The 15264-nt window shown below is 32.9% G+C and overlaps 1 protein-coding gene across 1 annotated transcript; it reads left to right on the plus strand.

The window, feature by feature from the left end:
• The first annotated feature begins 3793 nt into the window (after positions 1-3793).
• Positions 3794-4811, plus strand: LOC120087124 (MFP1 attachment factor 1-like). The gene has a single exon (XM_039044014.2). It carries the CDS (start codon positions 4168-4170, stop codon positions 4645-4647), a length of 480 nt encoding a protein of 159 aa, XP_038899942.1. The 5' UTR covers positions 3794-4167; the 3' UTR covers positions 4648-4811.
• Positions 4812-15264: the final 10453 nt, after the last annotated feature.

Here is a 15264-nt window from a genome sequence, read left to right on the forward strand (position 1 = left end):
CTTTGGTGAAGGTTCTTTGGCGGAATCACCAATTCGAGGAAGCAACATGGGAATGCGAGGACGACATAAGGATGCATTATCCCAAGCTTTTTTAGGATTAGAACTTTCGTGGACGAAAGTTTCTTAAGGGGGTAGAATGTAACATCCTGATTTTTATTTTGTAATGAAGTTTTTTTTTTGTTGGCTACTTGGATAAATTATATGAGATTTATGTTTTTGGGCTAAGCTAAAATATGATTTAATTATTTGGAATTAATTGAGTTTTATTTTGGCTTATATTTTGGGAGATTTGGTTATCTATGGACACAAGTAAATGTGTATATTAGATTTTTTTTTTTTTTTTAAAGGAAAAGGAAAATATATATATATAAGTATATCTATATTTTGGGAGATAATTAAGGAATTTGTTTTTTTAAGGGAAAAGGAAGAGTTTAATTGGTTATATATATTTATGGAAAGGGTTAAAGGAATGAAAAAAAAATTAATTTACTTTTCTCTCTCTCTCCTCAACTCACACACACGCAACCCTTTTTCCTTCCCTTCTTCTTCTTCTTTTCCTTCTAGCCCTAGCCACCAACACCTTCCAGCCGCCAGCCTTGCCGTTCCGACGCCGCCGCAAGCAATGTCGTTGGATCTCCTCGCCAGCGCCGCTGCAAGCAGCCTCACCTCGCTAGATCTTCTCGCCAACGCCACCGCATGTAGTGTCTCGCTGTTCCGTCGTTGCCACCGCGAGCAATGCCGCCTCCTTGCCATTCCGTTCGCCGCCTCTGCCTTTTTCAGATTGGGTAAGAATTGGATTATTTTGGGCAAGATTTGGTGTTGAGTCTTTTTAAAGTGCCTCTTAGTGTTGGAAATGATTTTAGTGTTACCTATTATGTCGACTTTCAGGATTTGGATTTCGAGGCTTTGCTAACAAAGAAAGGACCATTCTCTTCATCGAAGAGTTTCAGTTTTGATAAGTTTTGTGTAAGTTGGTTGGTAATTCTTTGGGATTGAGAGTAATAGTGGAAAAAAAATAAGTTATTGATTTTGGAATTAATTCTTGATCAGATTGGCTACTTGAATCAAGTTTTCGAATTTGTCTTGGATCAAGCCAAAACTTTGGATTGATTCGAGTTTTCCAAAGGTTTTAAGGAATTATTTGTATGGACTTTTGTGACCAAGTTGAAGTAAGTGATACTATTACTGGTGCCTTCGTGCCAGGCGATCTAGATTAGACCTATCAAGTTACTTGGTTGACTCTGGAGCATGATATTTGTTTGACAATATGTTTTGTTAGTTGCATGGTAGTTACAAGTATTATGAGCATGTTAAAACTTCTAATCAGTACTGATATTACGTATGTGATGCATGAATAGACCAGTAGAGTGGTTTATTGTCTTGTCTTGACGCGTGTTATTATTATGTTTGACGGTGTGCCTACGGGCCACTAGACATGCATGAACTGACAAGTTAATATTCATGTTATTATCATGTTTGACGGTGTGTCTACGGGTCACTAGACATGCTTGAACCGACAGGTTTACATTCATGTTACTTTTATTTCCATGTTTCATGTTTTGACGGTGTGCCTATGGGCCGTTAGACATGCGTGAACCGACAGGTTAACATTCATGTTATTATCATGTTTGACGATGTGCCTACGGGCCGCTAGACATGCGTTTCAAGGCAAGATAGTGTATCTTTTGGTTTTCCTTTCATCATAAAAAACTGATGTAACTGTATGAGCCACGAGCTATTTATTTTTTTCTTTGCTCGTGGATGCATAGTCTGATCCCGGTAATGGGATCACTTACTGAGTATTTTATACTCAACGTTTATCCTCTCTTTTTTCAGGTAAGGGCAAGGACACTCGGGCGACTGACAAGAGGAATTCGTGACAGTGCCAAAGGAACTAGAATTCGCTTTCGCATTTGACTGTTTATATTTTCGCATGTTTTGTTTTTATCCATTCATGGATTTATCATAATTTAATTAATTAATTTATCTATTTATTTATTCATTTTTTTTATAAATTGTTTCTTATTAAAAAAGATGCCCAGGTTGAACAATTTAAGACTTTGAGATATGTTATAACATTTTTTTATATACTTAATATAGTTTAAGATTATAATTATTTTCTTTAATTTACTTTATGAGAATATTTATGCATGCATGCAGTAGCGATTCCCTTTTTAATAGTCCTAGAAAGTGGGATTATTACATATATATTCTCCTATTCTGTTTAATTTGAACGTTTCAAATTATTTTCTCAAGCTACTCTAAAGCTTAATCATTTACGAGCTAGTAGGGAGACCTCGCAGACCTACAGATCATGAGCTCCAACGATTCGAGATTAATCGACTAAACTCATTAGTTTGATCCAACCCCCATTCGTTAACTAATGGGATACTCCACTATAGCCCATAGTTTTGAACTCCCCTCACTGTAGATATATTATGTCCACTTTATATAACCATAATCAGTAAGTCGAGCCTTCATAGGTTGTTCGTAATCACAGTTGGGTCAAGATAACCGTTTTACCCCTGTGAATACATCTTGTTCCTTAAGTTCCCATTGACCCTCTAATGAACAATTCTAATTCATAACACCTATGAATCAAATCCTTTCTCTATCATGAGAAGGCGGAGCCCCGATTATTCAAGACCTGGAATCAGTACTTAAGAGAACAACCTATCTACTAACCCTAAATTGAGTAAGAGTGAATTTCATCTTGCAGAGTTATGTCCCCAACTGTTCATCTGGTCTTATCTCAAAATGATAAGTTTATTGAGTAATGTTATTGGACTACTCTCACCGTTTGCAGATCGAAGGATAATTCCGAACAAACAGGAGTTTATAACTAGCTCATAATTAAGATCGAGTTAACCTAGGTTATTTGATAAATGAAATAGTCAATTTTAACGGTAAACGATCGTTATAAAGAAAAGTGACTATTTTCATGGTCCAGTCCATACAAACTCATTGCATAGGATGCCCCACTCACATGTCTGAACATGAACGATTTGTGGACCACATCGTTGGTAGAACTTTACAACTTATTGTAACAACTACTAAGTGGGCCGCATCCAATAATGTTATCAGGATGAGATACCCAATTTCATCCATATACTTATTAGACCATTTAGGCTATATACTGTCAACTTGATCCTATTTATGTCACTAGATAAAGTTACAGTATTCAGACTATAGCATAGGATATGTTTACTGGATTTTCATAATAAGATGCAAAATCAACAAGTTATTATTATTGATAAATAGAATGTTTAACACGAACTGCGAGTTCTAGGACATTCCTAATAAAAACCCCCGTTTTATAGCTTTCATAGTTAAGCTTGGTTAAGGAAAGGATTAAAAAACATTTCCCTGTGGATCAACCTTTTACTTTCACTTTAACTACAAGTTAGTTTAAGTTGGTGTTTGAGCTTTACAAGTTAGTTTCAATTGACAGACACGGATAGAAATCTATCAGTATCTATCAACGTCTATTATTGATAGTTCTAAAATTTTACTATATTTTGTAAATATTTTCAACAGTACCATTTGAAATAATTTCCCATATATATATTCTGTTAACTAAAACTTGAGATGTTACATCTACATTTAAAAATTTTAAACTATAAATCAGGATATAATGAAAACACACTAATGTTATAATTTATATTATTCAAATCACAAAATCTAAAAGTAGTTTTTTGAAAGAAAAATTTAGTTGTCTGTTAAATACATATTTATTTAACTCATTTGTATTAGAAAACATAAAATAAAATCCGAAGCAAAGGAGGGACACCGAGTTGGGTAATATGAAGATTAAAAATGGAAAATGAAATAAAATGAGAACTCAAAGAGGCAAACGACGCGCTGGGATGGACCGTGGAGTTTCAAATTCCAAATTCAAACTTCCAACGAAACCATTGATGACGGCTCTAGAACTTTCCCTTTCCCAATCAATTCCAATACCAAAAACAGCGAATTATTTCCACCGTCGGATTCTCGGGGATTCATCACTTCCGATAATTTCTTCACGGTGCTCCGCTGTTTAATACCCACCCCCATTCAATTCCATCGCCTTCCTTCATAATTACAATTCCAATTCCAATTCCAATTCCAATCCCCAAAATTTCCTAACCCAACCCTTCTTCCTATTCCACTCTCCCCTTCGCCAAAATGTCTGAGCCTCAGATCGCCGCCTTGCCGTCCACCGAACAGGATTCTACCTCCCCCACGACGGATTCCCAAGCTGGAGATCTGCCTAAGGAGTCAACCAAATCACCCAAGTCTTTTAACACCTCGTTCAGTATTTGGCCGCCTTCACAACGCACCCGTGACGCCGTCATCAAACGCCTGATCGAGACGCTCTCGAACCCCTCTGTTCTCTCCAAGCGCTACGGCACTGTACCCCAAGACGAGGCCTCCGAAGCAGCTCGTCTTATAGAGGAAGAAGCCTATTCTTTTGCCGCAGGTAAAGCCACTGCTGACGACGACGGGATCGAGATCCTTCAACTATATTCTAGGGAGATCAGCAAGCGCACGCTCGAGACTGTCAAGGCCAGAGCTGCCTCCGATTCTACTACTGAAAACGGTTCGTCTCCTCCTGTTGTATCGACCACCACTAACGCGGAAACCCCATCTGTTGAAGAATCCTAATTCGTCTAGGACTTTGTTCTCGTAGAATGTGAATTAGGTTTTCAGAATGCTTCTGAGGGTTTCTTTTACGGATGTATGTTTGTATTGCTTATGAATTTCTGATGCTTACATGAGAATCATTACCTTTTAATTTGAATATCTAGATCCTCCGCCCCCTTATCCGACTCGTTTTGTGCTTTTCTATTTGATTTATGTTTTCTTACAATCTAAAATCGTGTTTTCCTTGAATAACTTATTCCTGATCATCTGTTCCTAAACATGTTTTGATTAGAATGTGGCCAACTCATTATCCCTGTCTCTCGTTTACTGTCTAATTTTCTTACATAGGATTATTGTTTTCTTCCTCCGGCTCTGGTTGTATGGTGGGCGACTAGAATTGGGGATTTAATTGTTGTACATTGCCATCTTTAAGAAATTAGAGAGATGAAAATGACTTTTAGTTTTAGGTTCCGATGGAAAGTGTCTGCAACCAAGAGTTCCTTTTGTGTTATATTAATATTCATTACATTGATGTTTGAACCTTGTAAATCATAGTGGAAGATTGAAAGTTGTCTGATGTTTATGGGAGGTTTTTGTTTTGAACCTAGGAATTGATTGAAGCACCTTGTAACCCTATGTTGAACTCCTGCTGGGAAATGGATCTTTGGGAATGCACTCTTTGAGTTGTTTGTGCAAGTACTATTGCTTTTTGTTTGTGTCATAATCCCAAGTCGACAGGCCTTGTCATGTTGTCATCTCGATACCCTGGGAATTCCTATCATGTTTTACAATGATCTCGCTCTGTTTATACCTGTGTTTGTGTTGTATGACCAAGTTGATATGATGCGTACTTCTAACTTAGAGAGAAACGTGTTTGCTTTGGAAGATTCTTGTGGCTGTAATTAGTTATCAGATTGTGGCAAGATTTTCTCAATCATTTCGAACATAACCACTAGTTGATTTTTAATATTGGGTGAGGTTTTGTTCAACTATTTGTATTATGTATAGTGTAGTGTTATCAAGGCTGTCCTTTTGTATTTTGCTTCTCATCAGTTTGACAGAGTAGTATCGTCAGGTCTGCAGAACTATTGTGGCTATAAACAAATTGTGGTAACATGTTTGGAAGAAAATTGCACGTATAAGGTTTTCTAGTTTTACAAAGTAGTATCATCTGTTTGTTAAGTTGTTCTTATTTACTCTTTCTGTTTTTCCTTGACTTTTCATTCTGTTTCAGATTTTCATCTTATTGCATCTTTTTCCTGATTTAATACGGCCATTATCCCATTCTCTATTTGGAAATCAGTGTTGCTCATGAATTTTCTTTCTGCTCCTTTTCTCTATCGAAGAATTTGTTGTCCATTGTCCACCAATTGTTTCCTGTGCTGCATAACTTGTGTTCGATCATGCTTCACTTCACTAGACTAGTTGACTTCAATTTAGTATAGATGAGTATCCATATTCTTGGGAAGTACTAGAATTACACTGTCAAGTTTATCTATGCTTGATGTGGTGGTTTCATGACTTGTTGGCTTACATTTTATGTTTCTGAGGTTTCGTAGATTTGTATTGTGCTGTACGGTGATCTACTGCAAGATGTGTGATCTCTTGTTATCTTGTCGAGTTTGTCTATGCCTTGATGTGGTGGTACTATGCCTTGTTGGCTTACATATAATGTTTGAGGTTTCGTAGATTTGTGTTGTGCTGAACGGTGATCTTTTGCAGGATGTATAATCTCTTGTTCCAAGTTCTATACATTCGACAGGTTTGTACCATAGTACCCCACAGTTGAAGAATAGTGAGAAATTTGGTACATTTTATCATGTTGCAATTTCTTATAAAGCTTCAATGAGTTCTGAGTCCACAGTCAAGTTCGTGATGCTATTACCTTATGGTAATTGAAAAATCATGTGAAAGGTTGCATGGAATTTCAGCTCGTACGACATTTTCCCACCGGATTGCTCTGATGTCAGTGTGATGCTGCAGGTTTAAGAATTATTGATGGCAATATGTAAATATCGACCTAGTATATTAGCACATACATATTCACTTTCCATTCATTTACTTCCTTTCTCTAGCTCATTAAGGTGTTTATATATATGTATATGTACACACCGAAACACCAACATTTATGACATTGGTAAGTAAAGGTTTGTTCACCATGTTTGTAGATACATTGTGAAATATTTTATATTCGGTTATAATTTATTTAGAGGTTATTTAAAAACCAAGATCTTTACGAAGGGTAGTTATATCTTATGAAAACTAACACATGTAGGTTTATGCACTTTTGCAATGAATCTTTGTTTTATGTATTTTTGAAATGCAATCATAAAAAACTAGCTACTTTTATGGTCGACCCATCCCAAAAATTGGACTATGGACTTAACTAAAGGTTGGGCTGACTTAGCTAAATTCATTCGACTTGGACTGAACTTGGGCTTACATTTTTTAAGGTCGGCTAGGGCCGATCTAATTATGAGGGTGAACTGCCATATGTTATTGTTTATTTTACAAGTTTCCTATAAACCCCACGCGGGTTTGTTTTTGAGAGGGTGGAGGTCGGGATAGGCGTCCTTCCCTCGTTTGAATGGCTCTAGTATTTCCTACAAAAATCTTGGGAAGCAATGTGGCTATTCTAATATTTTTAGGCATTCCTACATAATTTACATGGAAACAAACATTGCTATCTTTGAATTTGTTGGGCGTCTCTGTTTCTAAACTTCAGACAAAAAGCATAACAAAACTATTCATGGTAAGTAACAATGCACCTGTGGGAATCAAAATTTTGAACCTTCAATCTTTACCACCACTTTAACTATTAAGTACTGTTCATATTTGTTAGTTTGAATGTACTCGATCATTTCAAATTTGTAAGCTTTTTGTTTGGACTTATTTTTCATTTGTATTAGTCTTTTGGTACTTCAATTTGATCGGGACCTTAGTTTATTAACTTCTATTTTAGATCTTTTTTAGAGAAAAAAAAAATATCTTTACATTTCATTAAGTTTGAATACGTTGATTACTATAACCAGGACAATAAATTTGCTTTAAAAAATTTGGGATAATAAAAGAAATAAGAAACTAAATCTGAAGTCATCAAACACGAAGACCACGGAACACGGGATTCCCAATATTAATTAAACCCAAATTACATATATAAACAAAGATGGTCAAACGAATTCTCGATTTCCCAACTCCGTTTCACTTTGTTTTCATATCGAAGCAAAGCAACCATCTGTTTTTTAGCCCTAATGCCAAAAAGAGAAACATATTCCCGCAATTCCTCGCTTTTCTTCTACTCCTTACTGTCGAATTCCGAATTGTAAAAAAAAAACTTACTAGATCATTGAAAATCTGTAATGAAATACCGCAATCTTAATCCGATTGCACTTGAGAATTACATTTTATCATCACTGTTATCGTTATAGTTAGTGTTACGATTACTGTTATTGTTAATTGTCAATTTTGACATATTTACTATTATCGTTTGCTTGACTCTACCATTCAATTATTTTAAGTAAATACGATTAAAATCAACTTAATTACGTTTGCGATTCAAATTTATTATAATTGATAAATTTCATTACGGTTATACCAATTTTTATTAAAGTTTGTGAAACGCTATAGTCGAATAAAAATAAATGAAAACTTATATTCTTCATCAGCCCAACCTCAAAATGATCTGTTATTCAAATCAATGAAGAAACAAAATCTCCTCTTCTGAAAATAATACAAAAGCTCTATTTTTGTGCAGAATTATACAAAAACAATGAAGAAGAAAGAGGCAAAAATGGTTAATGCCCAGGACCCTTTTTACTAGGCCCAGACGCCAACACGAAACTCAAGCTCCTGAATGCACTGCGATTACTGTAACTGAATGAATTAACTTTGTCCATTGCAATTATTGGCTTCACATCTTCCATTTTCTCCTTCCCATCAGCTAACTTCTCTAAATCTGATTTTAAAACTCTGCCTTCAACAATTAGAAAATGGGTGGAAGCCACCATTAACACAACAGCCACAACAAAACAGAGACGTTTGGCTGATACTTTGGCGTTCAACTCCATTGCTACTGATCTCTCTTTTGCTTCTTCTGTTCTTCTTCTTACGTTGAGCTGCTAAGTTTGTGATTCTCGAATGGAGAATTTGGTGTATATATAAGGTAAAGGGTTGAGTTGATTTTGGATTCTGAAGAATCAGGACGGTGGTTGAATACCGATAACGTGTGATTATTTGACTCAGCTGCTTTCCAATATTTTAAGGTTTTCAAACACTCGTGAAACTTGAAAGGGATTGGTATTGTGTACAGATTGGGGAGAATGGGGTTTTACGGCGATTTCATTTTTCTTTTTTCTTTTTCCTTTTCTGCTGTTGGAAGTTGACTTTTGTTAAATTAATCGATACGCCTTGCGTTAAATTGAGGAACAAAATTCATGCGTTTTTATTTTATTTCATTTTTTCTTTATTTGGCATGGACAAATTTCACGTGTCCGGCAAGTTTTGGATACCGAGGCTATGTGGTTGAATGTGATTGTGGGAGGGTTTTTTTTTTTTAATTTTTTTAATAGGTAATATTATTATACAACAATTGGAGGATACCGCAATCAATCGAGATCAAGGCACCACAATAAAGATCGAGCTCTTAATTGAACCAGAGATCAAAAGTCATAGCAAAAGAAAACAAAATAACCATCCAAAGAAACAGTCACGAAACAAAACAAACCTCACAAACTGAGGGCAACACCCAAAGGAAACAAAAGATTGGACACAACAAGGAAGAAATAACATTAATAAAAACTAGAGAAGACCAAGAAGATTAACCCACCAGGAAATAGCACGAGCATAAACCATATTGACAATAAAATAGAATAAAGCATACGTCGTTCTTGGACGACCTCCATGCAACCGACGATTCCTCTCCTGCCATATATAATAAATAGAAGCACACCAGAAGACTCGAAACAATTTACTTCGTACCCTTACCCGTCCCCACTCAACAAACCCAACTCAACTCGACATCCCACCTAACCATCCGATGAGACGACCCCAACAGACGCAATACACCCGAGCATACCTCTCTCAAACACACACTTAAAGAACAAATAATCTCGGGACTCCCAACCCCTGTGGGAGGTTATTTTAAGAGGTCTAATGATATGATATTAAATTTAACTCCACTTAATAGCTTAAAATTTTTTTTTCTGAGGTAGTCTAAGAGATTTTGTGTTCAAATTCATACAGTGTTATTTTTTTTCAAATTAATATTGATTTTCACTCATTAAATCCTTTTTTATATTTCAAGCCTATAAGTGGAGGAGTTTAGAAGATGGAATATCAAATTTATCTTTACCTATTAGCTTAAGTTTTTCAATCAAATGGTGATTTAAGAAATTCTCTTCTTTATTCTTAAAAATTAGAATTAACTAAGAGTAAATAAATTATTCTAAGAAGTCGTCACAATATAATTATGGATAAAAACTACGATGGCACTCTAAAATTATATGTAATAAATATTTATTAAGAGAGTTGCATATGTACTTTACCTTTTGATGGATTGAGATAAAAAAAAATTAAGAAAATTGATTAAAAGATTATTTTTTTAAGGTCCAAAATGATTTTTGTCCCACGTTTTACAACATAAGAATTTTGACACTTACCTCATCATCAAGCAAAATTACAAAATTGCGAGAATGCAAGAATAACAATAAGAGAGCGAGAGTGCAAGAACGAGAATAGGAAATTGAAAAAGATCATTACGTATCCCTAAAGTTATATAGAGTAATTTCACCCAAATTTAATATCAATAAAAGATTACAAAAAAGTGGAGCACATCTCATTTTTTTCCTCCGCAAAATTTAGATCATCCATGCGGGGGACCAAAATTCCAGCGATTGGTGAAGTTATGAAGGAGAAAATTCCGACGGTTTGATTATTGGTATGAAGATAGTGAAATGTTTTGTTTTTTTAATTTAATATTATTGAAATCACCAAATTCAAATGTAACTTTCCACCTAAAATTGAGAAGGTAATGTCTTCGAAATGGGCTTGCTCGATTTGACAACTACCTTCACCATTGTCCCTACCACGTTCTGTCTTTTGCAGACACAAAAAAAGCATACTTTCAGGCTACAAATTCAAATCACTCACATCTAAATTTTTTAGTTTGCATTCTTAAATTATAGGTTAAAATACAATTAGTCTACTCTATCCATTTTTAATGAGTCTCAATTTTCGTCCTTCAAAATTAATTAAATTATTATATTAATTTTCATGCAAAGGGTATGCTCATATAGTCTATTTTCTTAAAGAAAAAAATCAGTAAAAAACTATCGATGTGAACTGATTTTCAGATTTATACCAAATATAATTGGACCATTCAAGGTATATGAACAAAAAAAAAAAAAAAAAAAAAACTCAAATTATAAAGATAAAAATGAGTATTTTAACGTAAATTATAATATAAATATATCTTAATTGTTAATAGCCATTTTGCCTATATGATAAGTTTTTTAGACTGGCAAAGCTCTTTTTTAAATCTTAAGCTAAGTATATTGGGGACCACTAGAATAAGTTGGGTTTTTGTGCTTTATTTTCAATTTATTTATAGAAAGATGTAGTTTGATTGGTCTAATAAGCTCAGTATCTCACATTTTTCTGATCAGCGTGAAACTTTTTTCTTAATCTAACACAGTTAGTGTATAAACTTTTGAAAACTACCTAAATAATTAAACACATAGAAAGTGGAAATACAGACTTTAGATGTAAATACAATAACTTGGTTCAATGGAAAAAGCAAAATACATCTTTTTCAACCGTCAAAGTTTCAACATTTAACTTTGAAGATGCAGTGTAGAAAATCTGCACGCTTCCTTTGTCACTTCACAACAGACAATCTCCCATAAATCAATCCCTCAAAATTCCATCATCCATATCAATCAATAATTAATTTCAAAACTTAGGCCATAATTTACGTGGTTTTTTTAAGAAAGAATTAAAACCTATAACTTTTCAACATACATAAATCATAATCATCATGCAGAAAGCCTTTGACCCATGATTGTATACTTGGTAATTCAGATTATTTGGATTAAAATCCTCTAGAATCGGTTTCAAGATATCATTAATTAGAAATTTAAATGAGAGCCACAAATTAATAATGACGAAATTAAAAGACGATTTGGCAAGGCTCGTGATCGGATTTTCCTTATTGAGGATGGGAAACGAAATCGGAACGGCCGGCGGTTGTACGGTGGCCACCATTCTTAGATTTGTCCTGTCACTCACGGGTTCAGATTGAACCGTCCACCCTCCAAAATTCCATGTCGTTGACTTTCAACGACATTATTCAACCACAGCCAAATTTCACCCACTTGTCATTTTTCAAATGTTTCCGACCAAAGAAAGGAAAAAAAAAAAAAAAAAAAAAAAAACTTTGGGTGCAATATTCAACCTAAGCTACACCTACTAATAAAAAATGTCGTATGATCATTTTGTTTTTTTAAAAAAAATACAACCTCTCACCAAAAAAGAGTAAAAAATATTTTAAAAAAACATTAAAAATTATTATTAGACAATTTAGTGAGATGATAGATGTTGTTGGTACGTAGCTAAGTATTTTTAACAGTGGAATGGGTTTTCTTCTTTGTAAGGGGGTTGTTGGATTGCTGTTAAATCACATCGAACGTAAGAATAGGGAGATGGAGATATGCAGTATCTTTCACAAAATTCAGAAGGGCCACTTCCCTTTCTCTTTCCCTATATATATATAAACTTTTGTGTCCTGATTACTCTGAATCATACATATTGTTGATTGTTCTTTTCAAACGACATTTCAAGGCACGGGACGACACGTCGAATTAATCAAGCTACTTCTGGTCCAGCCTAAAATGAAGTCCGTAGTTATCATTCTGGTAATCGCAATTGTGTTGTTAATTAATCAAACCAGTGGGTCTCGCCCGTTATTTCCCCATTTTTCGACTGCTTCATCCAATTCCAATGCCTTGAAGATAATGTCTGAAGCTTACTCTGGCCCAAGTCATCGAGGCATCGGTCATCGGAATTGACTCAATTTCGCCCAGTTTTGTAATTTCTATTTTTTTTTTCCCCCAAAGCTTATTTGTTCCTGGCTAGCTCATATTGGCATGAAATTTTTATTTGTTATTAGATTATAAATTGCAAGACGTTTTTCTCTAGCTAAGAAATTATGGGTAATTTAAAAAATATATTATTTTTAAAAGAAATTCGAATGTTTGACAACCATGTCTATATATTTGGTTCAGAACTTATTATTTTGAATGTGGGATTGAAATGGAGCGTAAGGACTGAAGTGTAATATTGAAAGTTATTTTGTTGATTAAAAGGGACGCCAGGTAGATTCTATTTGTTTGTTTGGTGTTAGAAAAGCATATAAATCTTTTCAAAGTTGGGACCTAATTTAGTGTTGTAATTATTCAGAGTGAAAGAGGATGTCTGGCCGACTATTTTATACTACATGTGAAAGAGTAACGGCAATTACTTTGAATTTAAAAAAGTTAAATATTTAAATAAATTTGTAAGAAGAATTTGTGTAGGGATGCGTGTATGCACCGATAGTATTTCACGTTCTACTTATGATCTCATCAAATTATTTTATCATATTTTGTCATGTAATATATATACATACTAGGAAGTTTAAAAATTCTCTCCTTAAATAAGGTTTCTCCAATATCAAATTAACTAATTCGAGCATACATGTGTAATTATGTTAAAAAAATTTGAAACATAAATTTTAAAATGAATATATTTTTAATTAAATCTAAACAGTAAGTACCTGACATAAAATCAAAAGTAATAAAAGAATTAATGTGTATAATTTTACTAGTTTGAGGATACATGTGATGCGTGTGGTTAAAAAATTTAAAACATAAGTTTTTAATATTAAATTTAAATAGTAAACATCTAATATGAATTTAAAGTGAAAAAAGAGAATGAAAAAAAAACTATATATGTGTCTTTTATTTGATTAATTTATTATGAATATAAAATATGTTTGATGTAGTTGAAAAAAATACTTGAAACATAATTTCTAAAATAAAATATAAATGATTAAACTAATATAATTTTGATGGATTTTAAATCGTAAATATTGGGCGTAAAATTACCAAGTAATAAAAGAGAGAGAAAAAATGAAGCAAGATATTTTTATTTATAATTTAAAAAATGTCTTTGAATAAAATGAAATAACACATTAGATACGTTTTCATAAAGATAAAATGTAAAAAAGATGGAAGAATATATATATATATATATATATAGTTATGATGCGAAGAAATTTGTCAAAGATGCTTACGATTTTAAAATTGATTATACTAATCTTTATCGTTGGAAAAAAAAATTAAGGAAAAAAATATGAAAGGATATGTTGTTTGAATATTTAATGAAAAGAGTAATGTAAAATTAAATAGAATTAAAAAAAACAAAAAAAGGAGAAAGGGTACAAAAGGTGTGTGATTTTGAGGGCGAAATGGGCATTATACATAGAAAGATTGAAGAGCAAAAAGGGAAACCCATTTTAATATAATATATAGATGGATTTATTAATAAAAATTTCAATTATTTAATTATTAATGTTTCATATAATTTATTCGATTTAATTAAATTAAATCTTTGTAAATTTTATCTCCGATTTGATTTTTGTCTCCCTCTATGGTTAACATCTTTACATCCAACCGTTATTAAGAAGGTTGCCAAAATTGAATAATATTTTAAAGGAATTCAAATGCCACTATTACTTAGTTTCAATAACTTTTGTTAGGTGGGCTTGGAGAATGGGGCAAACATAATAAATATATATATAAAAAGTGTTTTTCTAGAACAAATATATAAGTGTAAAGAATATTTGTGTAATTTAAAGTTCATTATAAAAATGTGTTCTTCAAATTAGTTAAAATTTACATTTTACATGCTTTTCATTCAAATTAAATTTAAACCCACCATGTAGCGTGTATGTTTTCATATTATTTTTCAAAGATTCTTTATTAAAAAGACAAGTAAAGAAAAAATAACTTAGAAACTAAGTTTCGAAACTAGAAACTAAAGAAAAAATTGCATTGCAGGCATGCGGTATTATTAGAAAACAGAAACATCAGTTTTTTTTGTTTTTTTGTTTCCATATATTGTCATTTATTTTCTTTAGTTTTTTTTATTTTTATTTTTATTATGTATACGTAAGAACTGGAAAAAAAAAGTGTCTATGTTATACAAATTATACAATTCCAAACTTATTTCAAAATATATTCAGACAAGTGAATGGAATAACTCTTTTTTCCAGGACTTTGTAAACAAAATAATATTTAAAAAAAATAATTTTCACTATAATTTTAAGCCCTTTTAAGTTTGGTATTCAATTTTGTATAGTTCAAACATTTATGGGCAATTAGTATTTTGCAACAAAAAGAAAAAAGGTGTTATCTCGTATTCAAAATTGTCGTATTATAGAAGGATAAACATCAATTTTACAATTCAATAATTGGTCAAAACTATTTAGATATTATCTCAAACAAGTTATCGAAAACTACATTCAATATTCATTAAAAGTTATAAGAGCTGCCTTTTGTTGTTACGAAGAGCTAGGAATAGAACTGAAAATTTTCTATTTAT

The sequence above is a fragment of the Benincasa hispida genome, chromosome 9 (assembly GCF_027475165.1).
Source record: "Benincasa hispida cultivar pf3 chromosome 9, pf3_genome.v1.1, whole genome shotgun sequence".
Taxonomy (NCBI): domain Eukaryota; kingdom Viridiplantae; phylum Streptophyta; class Magnoliopsida; order Cucurbitales; family Cucurbitaceae; genus Benincasa; species Benincasa hispida.

Excerpts from the sequence above, each read along its gene's own strand:
- LOC120087124 (XM_039044014.2), top strand. The coding sequence starts at position 4,168 with ATGTCTGAGCCTCAGATCGCCGCCTTGCCGTCCACCGAACAGGATTCT.